Source organism: Lagenorhynchus albirostris, chromosome 2 (assembly GCF_949774975.1).
Source record: "Lagenorhynchus albirostris chromosome 2, mLagAlb1.1, whole genome shotgun sequence".
In the NCBI taxonomy this organism is placed as follows: domain Eukaryota; kingdom Metazoa; phylum Chordata; class Mammalia; order Artiodactyla; family Delphinidae; genus Lagenorhynchus; species Lagenorhynchus albirostris.
The window spans coordinates 185,429,731-185,451,377 of record NC_083096.1 but is presented as its reverse complement, the minus strand read 5'-3'; the positions used below and the strand labels follow the sequence as shown (position 1 = coordinate 185,451,377).

Sequence of the window (21,647 nt, the reverse complement as noted above, 5' to 3'; positions counted from 1 at the left end):
CAGTCTGAGCGTGAAGGCTGAGAACCAGGAACGCTGATGTCTGAGGGTAGGAAAGGATGGATGTCCCAGGTCAGGCAAAGAGACAGCTTGTCCTCTGCCTTTTTGTCCTGCCTGGGCCCTCAACAGATGGGATGATGCCCACCTGCATTGGGGAGGGCAACCTTTCTTACTTGTGTTCAGATTCAACACCAGTCTCCTCCAGACACACTATCCCAGTCACACCCAGCTGTCTGGGTGCCCTTAGCCTAGCCAAGTGGACACATAATATTAACCATCATACACACACACACACACACACACACACACACACACACAGACACACACACACACACACACCATGTTTTGTTTATCCAACTCCGTCCATTGACGGACATTTGTTTATTTTTCCTACTTTTTAACACCTCTGAATAACACTGCTATGAACACGGGTATGCAAACACGTGTTTGAGGCCCTGTTTTCAATTCTTTGGGGAATAGGCCCAGAACTGCAGTTGCTGGGTCACATGGTAATTCTATGCCTACTTTTTCTAGGAAGCTCTGTACTGTCTTCCACCAGCGTCTACATTCCCACCAGCAGTGCACGAGGGTTCCAATGTCTCCACATCCTCACCAACACTTCTTTTTTAAAAATATGGGATGCTTCACAAATTTGTGTGTCATCCTTGCGCAGGGGCCATGCTAATTTTCTCTGTATTGTTCCAATTTTAGTATCTGTGCTGCTGAAGTGAGCACTCACCAACACTTCTTGTTTTCTGTTTTTTTTTTTTTTTTTTTTGCGGTATGTGGGCCTCTCACTGCTGTGGCCTCTCCCGTTGTGGAGCACAGGCTCCAGACGCGCAGGCTCAGCGGCCATGGCTCACGGGCCCAGCCGCTCCGCGGCATGTGGGATCTTCCCGGACCGGGGCACAAACCCGTGTCCCCTGCATCAGTGGGCGGACTCTCAACCACTGCGCCACCAGGGAAGCCCTGGTTTCTGTTTTTTGGTAGTGGCCATCCTGATGGGTGTGAGGTGGTGTCTCGCTGTACTGTTGACTCGCACTCCCTGATGATCAGTGATGCTGAGCATCTTGTCATGTGCTTGTTGGCCATGTGCGTGTCTTCTCTGGAGAAAGGTCTATCAAGTTCCTTGCCCAGTTTTTGAATTAGGTTGTTTATTTAGTTAAATAAACAAATTATTTATTTATTTATATATTTGGCTGCGTTGCGTCTTTGTTTCTGTGCGAGGGCTTTCTCTAGTTGGGGCAAACGGGGGCCCCTCTTCATCGCGGTGCGCGGCCTCTCACTATCGCGGCCTCTCTTGTTGCGGAGCGCAGGCTCCAGACGCGCAGGCTCAGTAGTTGTGGCTCACGGGCCTAGTTGCTCCGCGGCATGTGGGATCTTCCCAGACCAGGGCTCGAAGCCGTGTCCCCTGCATTGGCAGGCAGATTCTCAATCACTGCGCCACTAGGGAAGCCCTGGGTTGTTTATTTTTGGTGTTGAGTTGTAGGAGTTCTTTACATTTTCTGGGTATTAATCGCTTATCAGATATAAGATTTGCAAATATCTTCTCCCATCCTGTGGGTTGCCTTTTCTCTCTGTTGATGGTGTGCTTTAATGCACAATGATATTTACCTTATACTTTGGTTATAACCCAATACGACTTGATTTATTTTCTTTTTCACATTGTTCCAGCTTTGGCTCCTGGAAACTCTGTCAGGTGGCTGGGTTTACTTTCTTTATTCTTCTAATTTTATTGAGGTATAGCTCACATACAGCACTGTATAAGTTTAAGGTGTACAGCATAATGACTTGACGTACATACATCATGAACATGAACCACAAGTTTGGTGAACATCCATCATCTCATATAGGTACAAAATTAAAGAAATAGAAAAAAAAATTTTTCCTTGTGATGGGAACTCAGGATTTACCCTCTTAACGACTTTCATGTATAACATACAGTGTTAATTACATTTATCATGTTGTGCCTTACATCCATAGTACTTATTTTTCTTATAACTGGAAGTTTCTACCCTTTGACTGCCTTCCTCCAATTCCTCCTCCCCCTACCTGGGTTTACCTTTATTTTTTTTTTAATTAACAAAAAATTAATTTATTTATTTGGTTGCACTGGAGCTAAGCCTCCTTAGTTGCAGCTCGCCTGCTCGTTAGTTGTGGCATGTGGGCTCCTTAGTTGCGGCATGCAGACTTCTTAGTTGCAGCATGCATGTGAGATCTAGTTCCCTGACCAGAGATCCAACCAGGGCCCCCTGCATTGGGAGCGTGGAGTTTTAGTCACTGCACCACCAGGGAAGTCCCGGGTTTACCTTTATTATGTTACTTTCTGCTTCCTAGTTATGCTGCTTTATTTTAGTTTTTATTTTTAATTTTTGGCTGCACCATGCAGCTTGCTGGACCTTAGTTCCCTGACCAGGGATTGAACCCATGCCCTTGGCAGTGAGAGCACAGAGTCTTAACCACTGGACCTCCAGGGAATGCCCCCCTATGCTGCCTTTCTTATACTTCCTTCTCCCTTCCTATATTCTATTAGGTTCATTACGTTTTCTTTAGTCTTTTTTCCTTCCATAGATGTGGAAGTTATACAACCTATTTCTAGTCTTTTAGTGGTTATCTTAAGAGTTTCACATTACTTTTTTTAAAAAATAAATTTATTTAGTTATTTATTTGTGGCTGTGTTGGGTCTTCGTTGCTGCGCATGGGCTTTTTTCTCTAGTTGCGGCGAGCAGGGGCTACTCTTCGTTGCGGTGCGCAGGCTTCTCATTGCGGTGGCTTCTCTTGTTGAGGACCTCGGGCTCTAGGCGCTCAGGCTTCAGTAGTTGCAGCACGCGGGCTCAGTAGTTGTGACTTGCAGGCTCTAGAGCGCAGGCTCAGTAGCTGTGGCACATGGGCTTAGTTGCTCTGCGGCATGTGGGATCTTCCCCAGACCAGGGCTCGAACCCATGTCCCCTGCATTGGCAGGTGGATTCTTAACCACTGCGCCACCAGGGAAGTCCCCACATTACATTTTAATCTCAATCACTAGCCCTGGCCATTTCCTGAACACTACCGGATCTTACACTTGCATCCCTCCCCTCTTGCATGGTTGGTGGTCCGGGGTTTGGGTTTCTTTGACACCCCTTGTCCAGGGTAAGCTGCCCCCAAGCAAGCCCTGTGACAACGGCTCAAGATGGGGGCACGCAGCCTTTCTGTGGGCACAGGAAGTAAGACGGGACAGAAGGGGGCAGTCCCAGAGCTGGGCAGGGGGCTTTGGGCAGGGGGCTCAGTCCACCGGGACCTGGGAAGACTGTGTCACGTGCAGCCCTGTCACCCGCCAGCGAGGAGGCTGGGGGGCTGCGGCACAGCCCAGGTGCCAGCCCCCACGTGGCTGCCCCAGCTGGCCGAGTGAACCTCAGGCGGAGGCTGTGGAAAGAAGGGAGGGGTCTGAGAAACTCCGTGCCTAGCCACCCCCGCCCCGCTATGCTCCAGCCCCTCGAGGGAGCCCCCGGCCCAGCCGTGCTTGCCTGATTCCTGCCAGCACTGCCACCAGGTCCCTCTGTCCACCCAAGTGAGGCTCAGCTTCATCTCAGCTGGGTCAGCTGCAGCCCTCCTGGGTTGTCGGCCTAGTGGCCACGCGGGAGGGGGGCCTGAGGGGGACAAATATTGGCTCCAGTTGGGGCGTGGCCTGTGCACTGTGCTCCCCTGGGGTGGCAGTTCTGGGCCCAGCCCTTCACAGGGAGAGCCGAGCAGGACCTGAAGGCCAGAATTCCAGAGGAGGGGGTGTCACCCACCCTGACGTCCCGCCTACATGTCAAGGCCCCTGCTGTCCCACCAGGGCTCGAATTTGATGGGCAACAGGTGTCATTGAAGGTCAGCCACTCTGACACTCAAGTCCTGGGCTTGGGACTGCGGTTCTCTGCCCTCCCTCCACTGCCTGGGGGAGCAGAGATCTGTAGGCAGCCAGAGACCCAGCGCTCAGCACAATAACAGCCGGCATTCACACCCACACTCACACCCGCTCCCACGTTCACACCCAACCCACGTTCACACCCATGTTCACACCCACATGCAAGCTCACACCCACACCCATGTTCACACTCACACCAATGTCCACACCCACACCCATGCTAACACCCACACCCACACCTGCACTCACGCTCACTCACACCCGCACTCACACCCACGCCCACGCTCACACCCACACTCACATCCACACCCACACCCACGCCCATGCCCACACCCACACCCACGCCCATGCTCACACCTACATTCACACCCGCACTCACACCCACACCCACGCTCACACCCGCACCCACACCCACGCCCACGCTCACACCCACGCCCACACCACGCCCATGCCCACACCCACACCCACGCCCATGCCCACACCCACGCCCACGCCCACACCCGCACCCACACCCACGCTCACACCCACGCCCACACCACGCTCACATCCACACCCACACCCACGCCCACGCCCACACCCACGCCCACGCCCACACCCGCACCCACACCCACGCTCACACCCACGCCCACACCACGCTCACATCCACACCCACACCCACGCCCACGCCCACACCCACGCCCACACCCACGCTCACACCCACGCCCACACCACGCTCACATCCACACCCACACCCACGCCCACGCCCACACCCACACTCACGCTCACCCCGGCTTTCAAGTCCCCACTCCTGACCCACCCTCCACCTTGGTGACTGTGTGGAGTTTCATGTGTGGGCACCAGCCACTGGGCCTCTCATCCCCTTCCAGTGTGACCCACTGCAGGGACAATCCCCACGCCTGGCGCCTTGTGGCATCTGGGCAGCGAGGGACCCATCTCCAGAGCCCATCTGGTTGCACCCTGGGTTGTCCGGAAGCAGCCCCCGAGGTGGGGTGTGGGGTACGGGCCATGGGCTAGGGGTAAAGTCCCGCTGTCCTGCAGGAAGCCTCGGGCCAGCCAACAGGCTCTGGAATGAGCGCCCTTCAGAGTGTCCCACATGGGGCCACAGTGGTCGGTGAGCTGGGTCTGCACCTGAGGCCCCCCCGGAGGTGTGGGGCTTGCAGTGTCTTCTTACTGGGGACCCCCAGTGGCAGTGTCTGTGGGTCTCTTCTCTTCTCTGGGAGAGGATGACTGGTCTGCACCGTGTGTGTGGGGGGGCACTGAGGGAGGGGCTAGGGCCCCCCTGCTGCGCACATGAACTTTCCTCTCCCCCTGGCCTGGGGTTTCAGTCTGCGAGTTCAGCCGTTCTCTTAGGGGAGCCCATGGTCCCGTCCAGATCCGCCCAGAGAACACACCGTGTGCCCTGCCGTGGGGTAGGGTGGCCCTGGGGGCCTGTGCACAGATGCCCAGGTGCTGGGAGCACACTGCTCTGGCCTCCCTGGGTCCCCGCCCTTGGTCACCCTCTGACCTGATTAGGTCTCTGCAGAGAAACAGACCAATGGGAGAGAGCGGGAGGGAGGGAGACTGACTTATTTTAAGGAACTGGCTCATGTGGTTGTGGCTTGTCCAGCAGCTAGAGACCCAGGGAGGAGCTGAGGCTGCAGCTCAGGGCCAGAGGTTGTGTACAGCAGGACTCCTTCTTCCTGGCGACCTCAGGCTTTTCTCTTAAGGCCTTCCACTCTTCGGATGAGACCCACCCACATTATCAGGGTCATCTGCTTTACTCAAATCTACAGATTTCCATGTTGATCACATGGAAAAAACCCTTCATGACCCCCACGTTCACTGTAGCATTATTCACAGTAGCCAAGAGGTGGAAGCAACCTGAATGTCCATAGACTGACGGATAAACAAAATGTGGTCTATTCATCCAATGAAATATTATTCAACCTTAAGAAAGAAATTCTGACACCTGCTAAAACGTGGATGCTCCTAGAGGACATGATGCTGGGTGAAATAAGCCAGACGCAGAAGGACAAATACCGTCTGATGCCGCTCATACGACGTCCCTAGGGGAGTCAAGTCCGTAGACAGAAAAGCAGGAGGGTGGGTGTCGGGCTGGGGCGTGAGTGTTTAATGGGGACAGAGTTTCGGTTTGGGAAGACGGAAAGTTCTGGAGATCTACTGCCTAACAAGGCCCGTATAGTTTACGCTACTGAACTGCACACTTAAAAATGGTTAAGATGGTTAATTTTATGTTTTGTGCTTTGTACCACAAACAATACAAAAAAGACCAAACGAAACGATTGTGGTTCATGACAGAGGTTCAGTATATGTTAGTTCCCTTTTCTGAGTAATATTTTATGCTAATTTCACCACTGTAATCAATACATATATGAAAAAACACACCTTCACAGCAACACCTAGACTAGTGTTTGGGCAAACATCTGGGCTTGTAGCCTGGCCAACGGGATGCAAAACTGACCCTCACGCCCTCCTTCTCCGCAGGCCCTTGCTCTCCCCGCACCCCCTGCCCCACTGCCGTCGTGCGGCAGCCCCCACCAGCCTTCTTCTCCTCCAGCTGTGGTCCGGGTGTAGAGATGCGACTAGTTTCCTTGAAATGGTCTGGGGATTTTTGAGGGAAGGGGTGGGAAAATCTTTTCTCACCGTCACAAAGCCTGAAGCCACAGCCCGGAGCAGCCAGGACAAAGGTAGGGCGCCCAGAGCCGGCTTCTTCTTCCATCCTGGCCCGGGGCCGCTGGCCCGGTGCCCGCTGGAGCCATTTTGTCCCCGTCAGCACAGATCTTGCGGCCTCAGCAGCTGTCCTGGGCCTCAGCAGGAAATGGCCCTGTGGCTTCCATATTCTGGCCCGCGGAGGGCCAGCCAGGCCGGTGGGGTACAGGGCATACCTCGCCTGCTAGATTCGTCAGGTGGCCATGGGGCCGAGGCAGATGTGTGTCGGCGTGCGTGACCCTGGGGGCCACGCACGGGGGTGAAGGGAACTAGTGGGGGCCTGTCTGTGACCATCGCTGGGGGCAGGAGCTGGAGGGGGGATGGGAGGAGCCCCCTCAGCCCCAGCTTGTACTCACAGACCTCCGAGCGCCGTGGCCAGGCCAGCAGGTCACTGCCCGGACAGGAGCACAGGGACCTGGGCCTGGGGTCGGGAGCCAGAGCCACCACCCCACGTTGGGGTGGCGGCGGGTGTGTGTCCAAGGGCTGAGCGCACACAGGCAGGGGTGTGTGTGCTGCTGTGGCGTCTTGTTACTGAACAGCCAGGCCACGGGGCTCCCTCGGGAGCCAGCTTTGCTCTTCTGAGCGGAAGGGGGTCAGGTTTCCCTGAGAATAGCCCCGACCGCCCAGAGGCACCTGGCTTGGCCTCCCCGTGGCCAGTCCAGCCCCCTGGCCCCATCTGCTCTGCATCCTCTCGCCCCTAGTTCGTGGCCAGCTGTCTTCTCCTGGGACTGTGGACCGCCAGCCCCTCCTGCGCAGGGTGGCCCGAGGGGGACCCCAGTGCATGTTCATTGAACCTGTCCTTAGGGCGTGTCTGCAAAGTGCTGGCAACGTGCGGGGCCCTGGGTCCTTGGGGATGTGAGGGCGACACCTGGCCAGGGAGGGCTGTCAACAAGAACCCTCACCAAGAAGTGATGACAGCCCGTGGGGCCTCCCGCTGCACAGTGGGGGGAAGGGGCTCACTGGGGAGAAGGGAACAGCCCCTCTCCTGCCCTGGCCCACGATGTCCATCCTTGCCGTGGCCCAGGGGGACCTTGGCTGGGACCCAGGGTCAGAGAGGGAGCTCTGGGGCGAGGGGCTGCTCAGGCCAGGAAGGGCCACGTGGGGAAGGGCCAACCTGTCCCAAAATAGGGCTGACAGGATCTCCTGGCCATAAAAGGCTCTTGGAATCTGGACCCCAGGGACCCCGGGCAGCTGGATCCGCTAAAGCTCAGCCGCCCCCTCTGCCCCTTGTACTCTGCCCACAGCAGCTCCAGCGCCACCGTGCAGTGTCCCCTCAGCCAGCCACAGACATGGTAAGGCTGCTCCCGGCGCCCGGCAGAGCCCCCGGCGGGCTGGGCTGGGTGGTCCAGCAGGAGCTGGGCAGTGCCTGGGCGAGAGAGGACGGCAGGCAGGCCTCTGCACACACGGGGATCAGGCTGGGGCCGTGACCAAAGGTGGGAGGGTCTCTGGGGACCTGAGGAAGACGTCCAATAAGGCTGGGGGGAGAGCGCGGAGTGGGGGGCCCGAGGCCGGGCCCTGCCGGCCACTGGCGCTGCTCTTGCTCTGGGGCCCAGGCCGGAGCAGCCCTTTCGGAAAGCGGCCGGGGCGGTGGCAGGCAGGGTGGCCCGGCCCTGGACTATCACTCTGGGATGCCAGAACAGGCTGGGGCCTTCACCCTGGCCCCCAGGCCAGGCTCCTCCCCACGCTGGCCATGGTGTCCCTCCCCTGGCCTCACTGGCTGTCCAGCGCTGCCCCACTGCACTCTCACGTGGCTGGCCTGCCCCTGCCTCGAGCGCCGTCCCCCCTGAGTGGCCTCGCGGAGCCTTGCTCTCCCTTCAAGACCCATCCCTGTGCCGCCTGGCCTCAAGCCTGCTCTGGGCTGGGGCCTCCAGCCTCCCCTGGACTGAGGGGTGGAGGGGCTCCTGGCGAGCCTGGGCCCGTGTCCCCACAGACGGAGCGCCTGACGGCGGAGCAGATCGAGGAGTACAAGGGGGTCTTTGAGATGTTTGATGAGGAGGGCAACGGGGCGGTGAAGACGGACGAGCTGGAGCGGCTCATGAGTCTGATGGGCATCAACCCCACCAAGGGCGAGCTGGCCTCCATGGCCAAGGACGTGGACAGAGACAGTGAGGCCGCCAGGGGCAGCGGGAGGGGCGTCACCGGGGTGTGAGTGGGGAGGGGCTCGCCGCCCTCACTCGGGCACCTGCTGCTTGCTCCCGCAGAGAAAGGGTTCTTCAACTGCGACAGCTTCCTGGCGCTGATGGGGGTGTACTGGGAGAAGGCCCAGAACCAGGAGAGTGAGCTCAGGGCGGCCTTCCGCATCTTCGACAAGGAGGGCAAGGGCTACATTGACTGGGACACGCTCAAGTAGGGCCCCGGGCCGGCGTGGGTGCGGGGGCGGGGGGAGGGCCCGCTGGCTGCCACTCAGCGCAGGCTCCTGCAGGTACGTGCTCATGAATGCGGGCGAGCCCCTCAGCGAGCTGGAGGCCGAGCAGATGATGAAGGAAGCCGACAAGGACGGGGACGGGACCATCGACTACGAGGGTGAGTGGGGGATGGGCCCCGGGAGCCCGGCGGCCGGGTCAGGCCAGGCTGCCTACTTGTCCCTCTGCTCTCAGAGTTCGTGGCCATGATGACTGGGGAGTCCTTCAAGCTGGTCCAGTAGGAGCAGCCACTGCGGCCGTGGGAAGCCCGCTGCCTGCTGCCATCACCCTGCCGCCCACCCTGTCATCCACCCCACGCCGGCTCCATGGCCAATAAACGCTCCGGCCAGACTCGTGTGTGCTTCACTGTCCCAAGGCTGGAAAAAGGGGCTGCAAAGCTGCGGGTCTGGAGGAGGGAGAGGGTTCTCCTGAGCTGCCCATCACACTTGGGCCATCACTTCTGTGGGACACCCGACACTGCCTACAGCCCAGCTCTGGGCTCCGGACACCAGCCGGAAGGCCAGGCTGGGCATAGGTTGAGGACCACGTACTCACGCTGCCTGCCTGCCCTGCGAGGCTGCTGCCCGAGGGCCCCTCCCGGAGCTCTTTCCTCCATATGGAGATCACTTAGATAGAAACTTTATTCTCTCTCTCTCCAAAAAGCTGTAGACATCACAGCAGGCTCTGAGCCCTGAGGCTTGGGTCTGTGGGGCCTCATCTGGACTGAGGGCCTGCTGGGCCTGAGCCAGGGGCCAGGGTTGAACGAGGCAGCGTGTGTGTGTGTGTGTGTGTGTGTGTGTGTGTGTGTGTGTGTCTGTGTGTGTGTGTGGCCAACACAGTGCCGGCTGGCTCAGATGCCCAGCGTTACATAGCAACGAGGCCAGGGCTGCAGCAATGTGCCGGACGGCTGGCCTTCCCGGGCGGGAAGGATGGTGAGGGTGGGCTGGGGTGCCCTTGCACAGTCCCCTGTGAGCACAGAGTGGCTGGTGGCATCGGGAGGCTCGGGAGAGCTTTTCTGCCCCCTCCGGGGGGGCACCAGGGCTACAGCCAGGGGTGTTGGGCATTGCGGCCCCACCCCTGGGGCCCTGGAGGGGTCTCTAGGCATGAGGCCTCAGGGAGGGGGCTGGGCTACTGGGAGGGGGGTGGCTCTTCCTGTCTGGTTTTAGCCATCTTGACGGCCTCATCGTAGGAGGGCGGCAGCTCAGGGGCATACAGGCTGTAGGCGGGAGGGGTCACAGAGTCGAGGTCCAGCTCCCCCAAGGGCAGGGGCAGCCGCATGCCCAGCGGGTACTGCACAGAGCTGTAGGCTGCAGGGAACCAGAATGGGTTTGTGGCGACGGGTGGCTCTGGCCCTCACCAGTCCCCTGCCGCCCCTTCGGGCAGGTGGGCCGCCGGGCGAGGTCTGCCGGCACTCACATGACACAGTGCTGTGCATGGGGCTGTCGCTGTCCGCGGGGATGGCTGTCAGGTCGCAGGACTCAGGTGCTGATGGCAGGTGTGGCTGGGCGTGCGCCCGCTTCCGGAGACAGCAGAAGCGGACACAGCTGGCCGTGGCCCCACACAGCAGCAGCAGGAGCACAGCAAGCAGGAGGAGCCTGGGCGGGGGGGCGACATCTGCCGCTGGACCGACCCCTGGCCGCTGGGCGCCTGCTCTCTGGGGGCAGTCACAGCCCGGTTGCCCAAAACAAGGCGATGGATAGGGTAAAAGAGAACCAGGGACTCTGTCTCCAGGCCAGAGACCTCCTCCCAGCCCGGCCTGGCCTCCTGCTGCTGGCCTGCCCTGGCTGTCTCTCCAGGGCTGGCCACAACTGGCCTTGGGCTTACTCCCAGGACACGCTGTCCCAGACCGACTGCACAGTCCTGTGCCCAGACCAATGACCATGTTCACAGGGGCCTCCCACAGGGGCGGGGAGCGAGGGAGTGGGAGGTGGGCAAGCAGGCTACAAGGGAAGTCCTGCCCAGGGCCCCGGGGGTGTCCCTAGCCATGGGGGACTCAGGCAGGACCCACGCAGGAGGTCACCCCTGGTGCTGGGGGAGGAGGCTGGGGTCAGCATGCCAGGCTCTGAGGGCCCCAGCGCCGTCCCGCCAGCGGCCCAGGAGGGGGACAGTGCTGGCGACGCCTCGGCCGTGGGGTCAGGCGGGGTGGGGGTCTGGTGGGCCTGGCCCGGGGGAGAACCGTCGCACCCGGCTGCGCGCCGCGGCCTCCACTTACCCCACGTGCCACAGGCTGCTCCAGCGGGCCTGGGGCGGGCACCTGCGGGGACGGGGGCACTTGGAGCAGGCGAGGCAGGGCCCGGCCGACCGCCCTGCCCGAGCCTCCCCCAGGGTGGGGCCACCCCAGCTCCCTCCCCCCCGCCCCCACTTACTGATCCGAGGGGTCGCAGCTGCCTTCCGCGAAGCCCAGCGCCACCTGTGGGGACAGGGGTGAGCCCGGGCCAGGGCGCGCCGAGCGCGGACCCGCCCCGCGGTGCACGAGCCGAGCGCCCCGAGACCCACCTGCGGCAGCTGCAGGAGCGGCGGCAGCAGCAGGAGCCCGCGGTCAGCTAGGGCGCCAGCAAACATGCTCAGCGCCGACGGGAAGCGCGAGCCCACTAGCCTCGAGGCTTTATGGAGGCCCCGCCCCTAGGCCACCGCCCAGCGCAAACCCCGCCCCCGAGACCGCGTCCATTGGAGGGCTCGCCCTGTAGCCGCGCCCATGTGCCTCGCCCCTACCCTCCGCCCAAGGTTAGCCGCGCCCTTTAGCGGCCCCCACCCCCCCGCAGGCTCTGGGCAGGCCCTAGATTCCCCCGCTCCAGGGCCCCGCCCACACAAGCCCCGCCCACAAGCCCCACCTCTTGGCCCTCCCATCAGGTCCGTTTTCTCTGTGTTTCCTCAGCCTAGGATCGCGGGGCGGGGGGCGGTCTCGCCCCGTTGGCTTCCTGCAGTCGGGCTTGGGGTGGACCGGGGCGCACCCTGAACAGCCGTGGCCCGGTCTGCACAGGGTGTGGCCTCGGAGGGTGGTGGCCAGGACACACGTGGCCACGCCTCGCACACACCCCGGTGCTCAAGGTAAGGGTTGCAGCAGTCAAGACGCTGGGGCGTTCCTAGCGCGCTGTTCAACTACATTTAGTGTGCCCGCTCGCTGCGGGCGCTCGCTGCCCCTCTGCCTTCCGCTCCGCCATCCGGGCGCTCAGGCTGAGGGAGGTGGTCAGCACGGCAAGGTGCAGGGTGGTGTGTCTTGTCTGGGGAGGGTGGGAGGAGAAGCTACCCTGCCGTGTTTTTCTTCATTGCACTCAGGACGTACTCCACAAGCATCTCCCCACTGGAGGGGAAGTGACTGCAGCTCCTTGAGGGCAGGGCCTCCTCGGCTTGGCTCTCTCATGCCTAGATCTGCCAGCTACCTGCTCCATGATCTCTCCCCTGCCTCTGTCCTGCAGCTGTCCAGCACCTCCTGGCTGTACCATGGCCCCCAAGGCCCCTCCTGACTACCCTCTTCCTCCATTCTGCTTCGGAGGCCCTGCTCAGGAGTGGGAGGGAGGGGGATGGGCACTGGTCCAGCCAGCAGGCAGGAGTGCAGGCAGGGCCTTGGGCTGTGAATACCAGGGTCCGCTGGTTCTAAACCCTGAGAGCCAGGCCAGGGTTTAAAGGAGAGTGGCCTGCCCCTCCCACAGGCCAGCCTGAGGGGGAGGCAGGGGTAGTGCTCTGCAGGGAGGACCTCCTCCTGGGGCCTGGCCTGGGCTGCAGGACCCTGGCTTCTCTTCTCACCTAGTGAGAAAGCAGCCCCTGTGAGGGCTAGGAAAGGACCTGGGTCTGCCCACCAGACTGAAGTCCTGCAAAATGCTGCTCTGTGGACACCGTCACTGGCTCAAGGTTAGGGAGATGGCAGACTTTCAGGCACCAAGGAAGTGGGGTGAGGGCTCCAGGCTGGTGTCCTGAAGCCTGTGCCCAGGGAATTCCCCGGGTGCACCTTGTCCTCCACTCCTGCCAGGGAAGGCTGCGAGTGCTCGCCTGGGGGAGGCACGCGGGTGGCGTGGGCGGGCTGGGCGTGCTGGGGTGTACACGGGGGGCCCGGATGGGGGGGCTCTGTGGGGACAGTGTCTAACCTGCCACTCTCCAGAAGGCAGGGGCTGGGTGCAGGCACTATTCTGGGCTCCCAACAGGGTCTCATGGGCTGGGTGTCCCCCGGACCCTGGCTGGGCCGTGAGGGAGGACACAGTGAGGGCGTGTCCCCGACATTTGCTCGCTCCTTGCTTGGGGGCATCAGGGACCCTGGAACTTGGGAGGAGCAGGGAGGTCTAAGGGGCCGCCTGGGCTTTGGAGCCTGTCGCCCCCCTCCCTCCCCGCCGGCCTCTCTGGGTGTGGAGCCCCGCAAGCCGCCCCCCCCCCACGCCCAGCTGTTCCCCCAGGGCTCAGTCTTCCAGGCCGAGTTCACTGTTTTATGGACTGACTTGTGAGTGAGGGTGGGAAGCAGGGGCTGCCCCCCTGGGACTCTGTCCGCATCTGTCCTTCACAGCTCACCGCAGGGCTCACCGCAGGGCTCACCGTGGCCCACACTGCAGGCCTGGATGCACAGGTTCACACAGGGTTTATTGACACGTGGGCGGGCGCAGCTCTTCCCCCCACCAGGACCTTGAAAGGCTGTGCGGGTGCTGGTGGGGCTGGGGGCTCCGAGGGGCTCAGGCTGGGAGCAGGTTGTGGTCAGGACTGGCCTCATTGCCGGTTCTGAGTGTGGGGCTGGGACAGGAGCTCTTGGCCCCGGGCTCACTGGATACAGGGCAGCAGGAGGTGGCCGTGCCTGTGGAGCTGGGGTGCCCCGGCCATGGGGCCATGTGGGGGGCCACCCTTTTGAAGCTGCCCAGCAGGGATGTCCAGGTCCCAGGCCCCTGGCTGGCTCTGCTGGGTCCACAGACCGGGAGAGGGCTTCAAATGCGGCAGGAAGATCCGAGGGGGCTCTGTGGAGAGACTCCTGTGGCCTCAGGGGCCCGCCACCACCCGCGCTACGAAGAGGACCTTGTGGGTCTCCCTCGCGTCCCCCCTGAGCTGCAGCAGCGCTGACACCGTGAGCGGGCGGCCCGGCTGGAAGGGGAGAGGCGGGGAAGGGGGCCTCGGTCAGCTGGTACAGCGGGCAGGTGTTTCCTGGCCGTGGCGCTGCCCACCTCACCCGCCCAGGCCCCCCTGCAGCCCCCTCCCTGGGCGGGGGCGGGGCTGTCACCCTGCCCAGCCTGCGGCTTTCGAAGGCTCCCTGGCCGCCGTCCGAGGCACCCACATCAAAGTCGATGGGTGGCACCCAGGAGATGCTGATGGTCTTGGTCTGGCCGCGCTCCACAGAGCCCTTGGAGGGCTCGATGGTGAAGCCCTTGTGCTGCAGGGACGCGATGCTGTCCAGGCTGAACTCGACAGTCTGCAGGCATTGGTGCTGTCAGCAGGTGGGCGGGCACAGCTCCCGGGAAGCGGCGGGACTGGGGATGAGGGAGCCCGGCACCTGCCCTCTCAGCCCTGACCAGCAGGCTGCCCACCCCACACCTATCGAGGGGCAAGGCCAGGAGGGGCCTGGGTGGCCCAGGTAGTGGTGGATGCAGAGGTGCCAGGCAGGCCAGGGAAGTGCTGTGGTCACCTTCTTTGGGGACGGCTGGGTGGTCCGGATGCAGCCCACCTGCAGTTCTCGGGTGGCAGGTGGGGCCGGCGTGTCCGTGTCCAACTGGACATAAGCCAGGGTTACCAGGATGGGCTTCAGCTCCTCAGCTTCTGGAGAGGGAGGGCCTGGCTGGGGGCTCAGGGCAGGGGGGGTACCACCAAGGGAGTGTGGGAGCTGGGTCCGGCAAGGATGGTGGGCGGGGCTGGGCGAGGACAGCCGGCTTTGGGGGCTGGGCCGGGAATGCCGGCCCTACACGCAGGCCTCCAGGGCCAAGGGTGCGGTCAGAACAGGCCTGGTCCTCCTACTGCCGCCCCGGCCCTGTTGGGGCTCCCAGCACCTCAGAGGGCTCACCCTCTGTGCGCTCGGGGTCCAAGGCAGGGATCATGGTCAGGGACTCCACAGGCACGTCCAGGGGGTCTCCGCCTTCCACAAACATCATGTGCTTGCGGGCCGAGCCCTTCAGGAGGATCTGGTGGGAGATTTTCTGGGGGCAGGAGCACAGCAGACTCGGTCCGTGACCCGCGAATGGGGCTCTGGGAGTAGGCAGTGCTGGGGTGCAGGCCTGTGGGACTCAGGACTCTGGTCTCTCCACCGCATGACCCCCAACCTGACGCAGAGCCCCCAAGCAACAGGACTCCAATGTGGGGCCGTTTGGGGGAGGGCGAGGGCCTCAGACACGCGGACGCGGGCGGGTTGGGCCGGGAGTAGGGGTCCGGGCTGGGCTCCTGGAGCCGCACCTTTTCGAAGAGCACGACCTGAAGCCGGTCAGAGAAGTACAGGCTCTCATGGTCCGGGCTGAAGGTCACGGTGAAGTCCTGCGCCCTGCCCGGCTCCATGACGCCCTCCACCGGGACCACGCTGAACACGCTCTGGCCGCTGTAGTTCTGCGTGCCTGGGGGTAGGGTGGCCTGGCAGGTCCGGCTCCCCCCGCAGTGCCCAGCGCCCCCCAACCCCGCACCCCCACGCCCCGCACAGTCCCCTGCCAGCAGCGGTCACCCCCCCAGCCGGCCAAGCTCACCCACGACTTCCGTCCTCTGGGCCGGGGAGGCCAGGAACTGCGGCAGCCGGTGCTCGTCTCCGCTCCCGGTGGAGAGGCTGTCCAACTGCATGGAGAACTTGATGGGCAGCGGGGAATCGTTTTGCAGCTGCAAGGAGCAGGGCTCAGTCACTGGACCAGCTGGACTGGCCAACCGATGGACGGGCTGCTGCAACCAGGTCTCAGCTCCCTCTGCTGCCCCTGGGCCACACCCTGGGCAGTCAGGCTCAGGCTGGCCTTCAGCCGAACCAGCATCCCTGCCCAGGCTCTTCTCTGCCCTCACCCTCTTCCACTGAGAGCACCCCATCCCCCCATAAAACACTCCCTGGAATCCCTGGCCTGGGCTGTGCCGTCAGGACCTGGACTAAACCGGGCAGGGAAGCAGGTGTCCTGTGGGCGGCTCCATCCTAAGGTTGCCACGTCCCTCAGGCCCTGGGGAGCAGCAAGAGGCAGGCGCGCCTCCCTGCCCGGGCTGCGGAGCCCACACGGCCCCTCCCCTGAGCCGCCCCTCAGCTGAGCTGCCCCCAATCCCACGTGGGGCAGCCCACGCAAAAGCCCTGAGGCGGGAGGCCCGGCAGCAGAGGCACCAGGGAGGTGGGGGGTGTGCATCCTCAGCTTCTCCTGCTAGAGAGGGCCGTGGAGGCGCTGCTGGCGGGTGGGGTGGGAGCGGCCTGCACACGCACCGGCTCCCTGACCAAGGCAGGGCTGACCCCCTCCTGAGGCACGACCCCTCCCAGGAGGCGGGGCAGGCGCCGTGTCCCTGCCACACGCTTTACCTTGAAGCCTGCGGAGGTGGATTCTCCGGCGATCACGTAGCCCATGTTGAGGACGCCTCCTTCAATGGAGCACGTGGTCATGGACGCCACGCCTGTGCCCACGAGGGCCAGGGAGAGCGTGCCTCTCTTGGTGATGACCTCCAGCATTTCCCGGGCCTGGGGAGACCACGTCCCTTAGCGTGGAGCAGACACGTGTCAGAGACAGGTGTGGGAGCTCCGTCTCGGAGCAGCTGGCTCAGGATGTGCGGGACCTAAGATGGCTTGGAGCTCCCTGGCCTTCTCCTCCTCCTTCCAGCAAGAAGCCAGGGCCCAGGAGGGCCAGCGGCTCCCCAGGCCTGGCTGGACGACTACGGGCCTGGGCACTTGGCAGGTGTGCAGAGTGGAGAGTGGGGCCGTGGAGCCCCAGGGCTGCAGCCCGGCTCAGGGTGGGCCTAGGACTCACCAGGACGCTCTCACGGGGGGAGAAGGACAGCTCCAGGACCTGGGTCTCTCCAGACACCAGCTTGCCGATGGGATTCAGCAGGACAAAGGGGCCGTTGGGGTTCAGCACGGAGTACTCCAGCTGATGGCCCAGTGTCAAGGATGGGTGACAAGTACGGGGCCGCAGCCCTTCACCAGACGCCCCTGTCCCCCTGCAGCAGGCTGCCTGGGCCGGGTATGGACAAGGATACGTCGAGACGCTCGGGGGAGATGTTCTGGATGGAGACTTTCTTTATGCCGCGTTGTCCTGAAACGGGGGAGTCAGGTCATTGCCCAGGCCTGGGGGTGGGGCATGGGAGCCCAGGCGGTGATGGGGTGCCTGGGTCCCTATGGGTAGGGGATGGCCGTGGGGGGCTGGGCCCGATCAGGACACACCTACAGCGATGTCGCCGAAGTCAGCGATGGTCTTGCCTTTGTCGGACGTCACCACGATGGATGGTGCTACCGCTGGACACCACAGCTCCAGGTACACGGTGCTGTGGGGACTGAGGTGGCGGGGAGCTGCTGAGGGCGGAGTGGGCGCCGCATGCCCCGCCCTCTCAGCCTGACCCCATGCTGGCCCCGCCCAGATCTGGGGGCTGCAGAGCGGGGATGGTGACTTCTTGGCCGACCACGCCCTACCCTGCCCAGAGCACCGCACCTGAAGCTCAGGGGTTCCGTCCCCTTCCTGTCTTTGGTGTCACCACTGGCAACAACACAGGGGACCACAAACTTGTCAAACTTCCCCTGGAAAGATCTGGTCAGGGTGGCCTGCGCAGCCTGGTACTCCTGGGAGCTGCAGTGGAACCGGCAAGGTGCTCTCACACCCCTATCCCTAGGCTGCCCCCAGGGGCCCAAGAGGCCCCGCGCTGCCCTCCATGGAGGGGTCCATAAGGCCATGCCTGCTCCCCAGGGCCCTGGGCTAGAGGGTATGAGGTGGCAGCCTTGGGGGGCCACGTTGTGGCCCAGGCTGTGGCTGTCCCAGTTTTGTCCGACCAGCTGGTCTTCTCACCCCTCCCCTGGTTGCTGTGGCGGCCTCCCCGCTCCCCCGGGGTCTGGTCAGGCACCTAAGCAGAGAGCCATGTTCCTGGGGCCACAGGCAAGGGTCCAGGGCTGGCGAGTGGCTCAAGCCCATTGCAGTTCTCTGGGGAGGCTGGGGCTGCTGAGCTGGGAACATGGGAGTCAGGGGCTCAGCACCTCCCCAGCCGCTGGCCTGAGGCTGTTCACAGGGACCCTGGGCCCTAGGGCCCCAGGGGAGGGAGGTGAGCAGGTGCCCAGGAAGGCAGAGCCTGAGGGGACTCTTGGTTCCAGCTGTATCTGAAGCCAGCCCCACCCTGGCCTTCCAGCCACAAGGTTCCAAACAGCTCTGCTCCAGGTGGAGGAAGTCTCTGTGGGGGGCAGCCTTCTCTCGGGCCCACCTGGACTTGAGGTCCTCTTTCGGCAGCTCCAGGGGCTGGGAGGCAGAGGCCTGGGACAGCCGGTCTCGGTTCTGCAGCCGCAGTATGGAGGACTGTCTCTGCTGGTCCTTCCTCTGGGTGGCCGTGTCCTTTTGGGAGTGCGAGGTGGGAGGCCAATTGTGGGGCTGCGCCGGGGACTCTGCTCCCGGCAGACCGCCCAGGGCAGGAGCCCAGGGGCCCAAACTCCAAGCGGCTCCCTGGGGGACACCGTCGGCAGGTGCGGAGACCCCAGTGTCTGTCTTTACCATCGGGGAGACCGAGGCCCGGGGTGGGGCAGGGCGGAGGGCTGGCCGAACTGGGGGTCCTGGTCCCTGTGCCCTGCCCCCAGCCTCACTGCCCTGCCAGCAGGCTGCAGGCCCTGCCCCTCCTCCTGCGCTTGCTATGACAGCACGGGTGCTCAAGATCAGGCCCCAGAGGCCGCGGGGAGTCGCAGGGTCTCTGCGTCCCCAGGGCAGCAGCAGGCAGGCCCTGGGCTCCGACTGCCCAGCTCTGTTGGACGCCCTTTCCTGGCAGGAGCCCGGCGGTGGCTGCCTCTCCAGGCCTGAACTTGCTAGGATGCACAGGCCCCTTTGAGGTTCATCTGTTCCCCCTCCATTGTAAGGGCAAGCCCCCTGCTAACCAGTGCACAGGGGCCCGGCCCACCCTCCCAGGACCACCGTCTGGGGCTCCACCTCGCCTAGCGATGCTTTCAAGAGGGGAGGGAGGAGCCTTGCCGAGGAAAAGTGTTAACCTCTTGAAACAGTTCCACACACACGAGGCTGCAGAAAAGTCTGCCCAGGGCTCCTGACCCCCCGGCCCCCCAGCCTCAAGGCCGGCGGGGCCTGTTCCCAGGCCTTTGTGCAGCGGCCTGGTCTCCCCGTCTCCCGCCCCAGGCTCCCCCTCCCCCGCCCCCCCATGTACCGATTTGGCCTCAGCTTCTTTGGTCAGGGCCTGTAAGGCTTCCTGGTGGATCAGCTCGCGGGTCAGCACGGGCCGGAAGGCCACCCGGACCAGGCACCTCTGTGAGGAGAGAGGCCGGAGGGCAGAGGGGCCCCTGTGGGTGCCCCCAGCACCCCGCTGCGGCCACCGCCAGGATCCCCTGGTCACGCTCTTGGACATCCTGGGGTGATACCCCATCTCTGCTTTGGGGTCTCAGCTTAGACGAGCCCTTCTGGACGGTCCTTCCTGACCTTTGCCCCCGGAAGTTGGGGTGGCTGCAGACATGATCACCAAGCCCCTCTCACCACGCGGGGGGGCGGTCCTGAGATGGACCATCCCACTGCCCACGGGGCACGAGTGAGAAGGGGACGTTTGTGTTCAGCCACTGAGACTTGGGGGTGAGTCCCTGCACCCTCACCTGTCCCCCTTTCTGAAGCACGTCCACCTTGCAGTCCACCCCCTGGGACAGCCCCGGGTCCCAAAGGGGGTTCACTCACCACGGCCTGCCCCGTGCTCAGTGCAGCAAGGGAGCAGGGTGGGTAACGGCTGCAGTAACCCCCTTGGAGAGGGGAACCATGACTTAAGCTGAATTTGCTCAGTTTACTAAAATGCATTTCAATAATCACTGAGACACTGCCAGGGTCCAGGGCCTGCATGTGCCCCTTCCCACTGAGTCCCCTCACAGTGGCTGTCACCCCTGACTCTTCAAGGTAAGGAATTCAGCTCGGAGGGGCTGTGATGGCCCCAGGGAGTCTCTGCCTCCAGGCCCGGGCTCTTTCTGCTTTATCAGCAAAAGCAGTGGTGGGGAAACCTTTCGCCAATCAGCCGGTGGGCAGGCACCCTGTGCTCCTGGTGACCAGGCGCTGTGTGGTCTCTGTGCCCATCTGCTGTGAGATCCAAGGGCTGCACACCCTCCCTCCAGCCAGGGGCCCGTGGGGTCAGCTGCCCGTGGGTGCCCCGCCTCTGGGGCCAAGTTGGGCTGGCGGAGGGCACCGTGGCCTGCTTGGGTCTGATAAGAATCCAGGTTGATCTCCACGTCTGCTGTCTGGTTGAATCGCTGTGGCCCAGGGAGAGTAGAGACCGGCCCCTTGGGCTGGCCCCGCCCCGGCCCACCCGTGGGGCCCACACCCACCTTTCCTGGCCACACGGTGCCCACCGAGGGTGAGATGGTGATGGGGGAGTCTGGGGGCAGCAGGAACTCGAAAGATGTGGGCCCCACAGGGGATGTGTCCTCCAAGCCGATGCGGGGTACCGAGGGCATTGGCGGGTTCATGCTCAGGCGGGAGTTGATGACGTACAGGGTGGCCACCGACGTGTTGTACAAGGAGGTGGCCGCAAACTTGACCTGGTAGTGGGACAGCTCCAGGAGCGGGTGGACACCCACAGCCCGGCACGTCAGCTTGAAGCACCTGGAAGTGACAGCGTGGGCAGTTCAGCTCAAAATTTTAGTAAATTTTGAAAATACTTTGTGCCCCTGTGCACATTTTAATAAGATAGTTAAAAATTTAATCACAAGTTTAAACATTTGCAAAGCAGGTAATTTCTGGCTTATTTCCTTAAATATTCACTGACATTTAAAAAATAAAACTGATAAGGGACTTCCCTGGTGGTCCAGTGGTTAAGACTCTGCGCTCCCAATGCAGGGGGCCTGGGTTTGATCCCTGGTCAGGGAACTAGATCCCACATGTTGCAACTAAAGATCCTGCATGCCGCAACTAAGACCCGACACAGCCAAATAAATAAATATTTTAAAAAACCTGATAACTTACTCCTTAAATATAAACATGGCAATCTATATACCATAGTGAATTGATTCTTTTTTTTTTTTTTGGCTGTGTTGGGTCTTTGTTGCTGCACGCGGCTTTCTCTACTTTCGGCTAGCGGGAGCTACTCTTCGTTGTGGTGTGCAGGCTTCTCATTGTGGTGGCTTCTCTTATTGCGGAGCAAGGGCTCTAGGCGCACAGGCTTCAGTAGTTGTGGCTCGTGGGCTCTAGAGCAGGCTCAGTAGTTGTGGTGCACGGGCTTAGTTACTCCGCAGCATGTGGGATCTTCCAGGACCAGGGCTCGAACCCATGTCCCCTGCATTGGCAGGCGGATTCCCAACCACTGCGCCACCAGGGAAACCCCGTGAATTGATTCTTGCCACCATCCGGTTTTAAGAAAAAAGAACAGATATTTGGGATTTTAACCAGTGGAAAATTTACAGTCCATGTTGCTTTGAACTCCTATTTCCATTGCACTCCTGCCATTGGATTTTATCCTAATTACATATGTTTTAATGCTTTATGAGGTGATGTCGATGGCCCTGTCATACTTGTCCGTAACAAAAATGTGTTCATAGGTTGAAATATTTCAATGTATATTTTTGTGTCCTGTGACCACAGGCTCTAAAT

General features: G+C 61.9%; 3 protein-coding genes and 1 non-coding gene across 7 annotated transcripts in view; 1 reads left to right on the top strand and 3 right to left on the bottom strand.

Annotated features, from left to right (window-relative positions):
• Positions 1-625: 625 nt before the first annotated feature.
• On the bottom strand, positions 626-732 carry LOC132516653 (U6 spliceosomal RNA). Its single transcript, XR_009539460.1, has one exon. It is a non-coding gene; the product is annotated as a U6 spliceosomal RNA (small nuclear RNA).
• Positions 733-7,731: 6,999 nt separating this feature from the next.
• Positions 7,732-9,345, top strand: CALML6 (calmodulin like 6). 3 transcript variants are annotated; one of them, XM_060141695.1, is made up of 5 exons: positions 7,732-7,884; positions 8,523-8,697; positions 8,794-8,938; positions 9,015-9,115; positions 9,190-9,345. In XM_060141695.1, the coding sequence occupies exons 1-5, from the start codon at positions 7,882-7,884 to the stop codon at positions 9,234-9,236; spliced, it is 471 nt and encodes a 156-aa protein (XP_059997678.1). In that variant the 5' UTR covers positions 7,732-7,881; the 3' UTR covers positions 9,237-9,345. The 3 variants fall into 3 exon arrangements, with proteins under 3 accessions (XP_059997678.1, XP_059997680.1, XP_059997679.1); XM_060141697.1 differs by having other exon boundaries at positions 7,781-7,884; positions 8,464-8,697; XM_060141696.1 differs by lacking the exon at positions 7,732-7,884 and having other exon boundaries at positions 8,187-8,697.
• A 272-nt stretch (positions 9,346-9,617) lies between these two features.
• On the bottom strand, positions 9,618-11,600 carry TMEM52 (transmembrane protein 52). Of its 2 annotated transcripts, XM_060141699.1 has the most exons (5): positions 11,491-11,600; positions 11,361-11,404; positions 11,207-11,248; positions 10,411-10,589; positions 9,618-10,301 (listed from the first exon to the last, which is right to left on the bottom strand). In XM_060141699.1, the coding sequence occupies exons 1-5, from the start codon at positions 11,554-11,556 to the stop codon at positions 10,123-10,125; spliced, it is 510 nt and encodes a 169-aa protein (XP_059997682.1). In that variant the 5' UTR covers positions 11,557-11,600; the 3' UTR covers positions 9,618-10,122. The 2 variants fall into 2 exon arrangements, with proteins under 2 accessions (XP_059997682.1, XP_059997681.1); XM_060141698.1 differs by lacking the exons at positions 11,207-11,248; positions 11,361-11,404; positions 11,491-11,600 and having other exon boundaries at positions 10,411-11,200.
• A 2,347-nt stretch (positions 11,601-13,947) lies between these two features.
• CFAP74 (cilia and flagella associated protein 74) overlaps positions 13,948-21,647 on the bottom strand; it is a 59,524-nt gene continuing 51,824 nt past the window's right edge. The window contains 14 exon segments of the mRNA XM_060141997.1: positions 13,948-14,049; positions 14,240-14,374; positions 14,588-14,744; positions 14,956-15,092; positions 15,346-15,500; positions 15,627-15,753; positions 16,421-16,576; positions 16,863-16,982; positions 17,092-17,147; positions 17,276-17,385; positions 17,541-17,675; positions 18,298-18,425; positions 19,237-19,335; positions 20,387-20,663. Coding sequence (XP_059997980.1) covers positions 13,948-14,049; positions 14,240-14,374; positions 14,588-14,744; positions 14,956-15,092; positions 15,346-15,500; positions 15,627-15,753; positions 16,421-16,576; positions 16,863-16,982; positions 17,092-17,147; positions 17,276-17,385; positions 17,541-17,675; positions 18,298-18,425; positions 19,237-19,335; positions 20,387-20,663 — 1,894 coding nt within the window.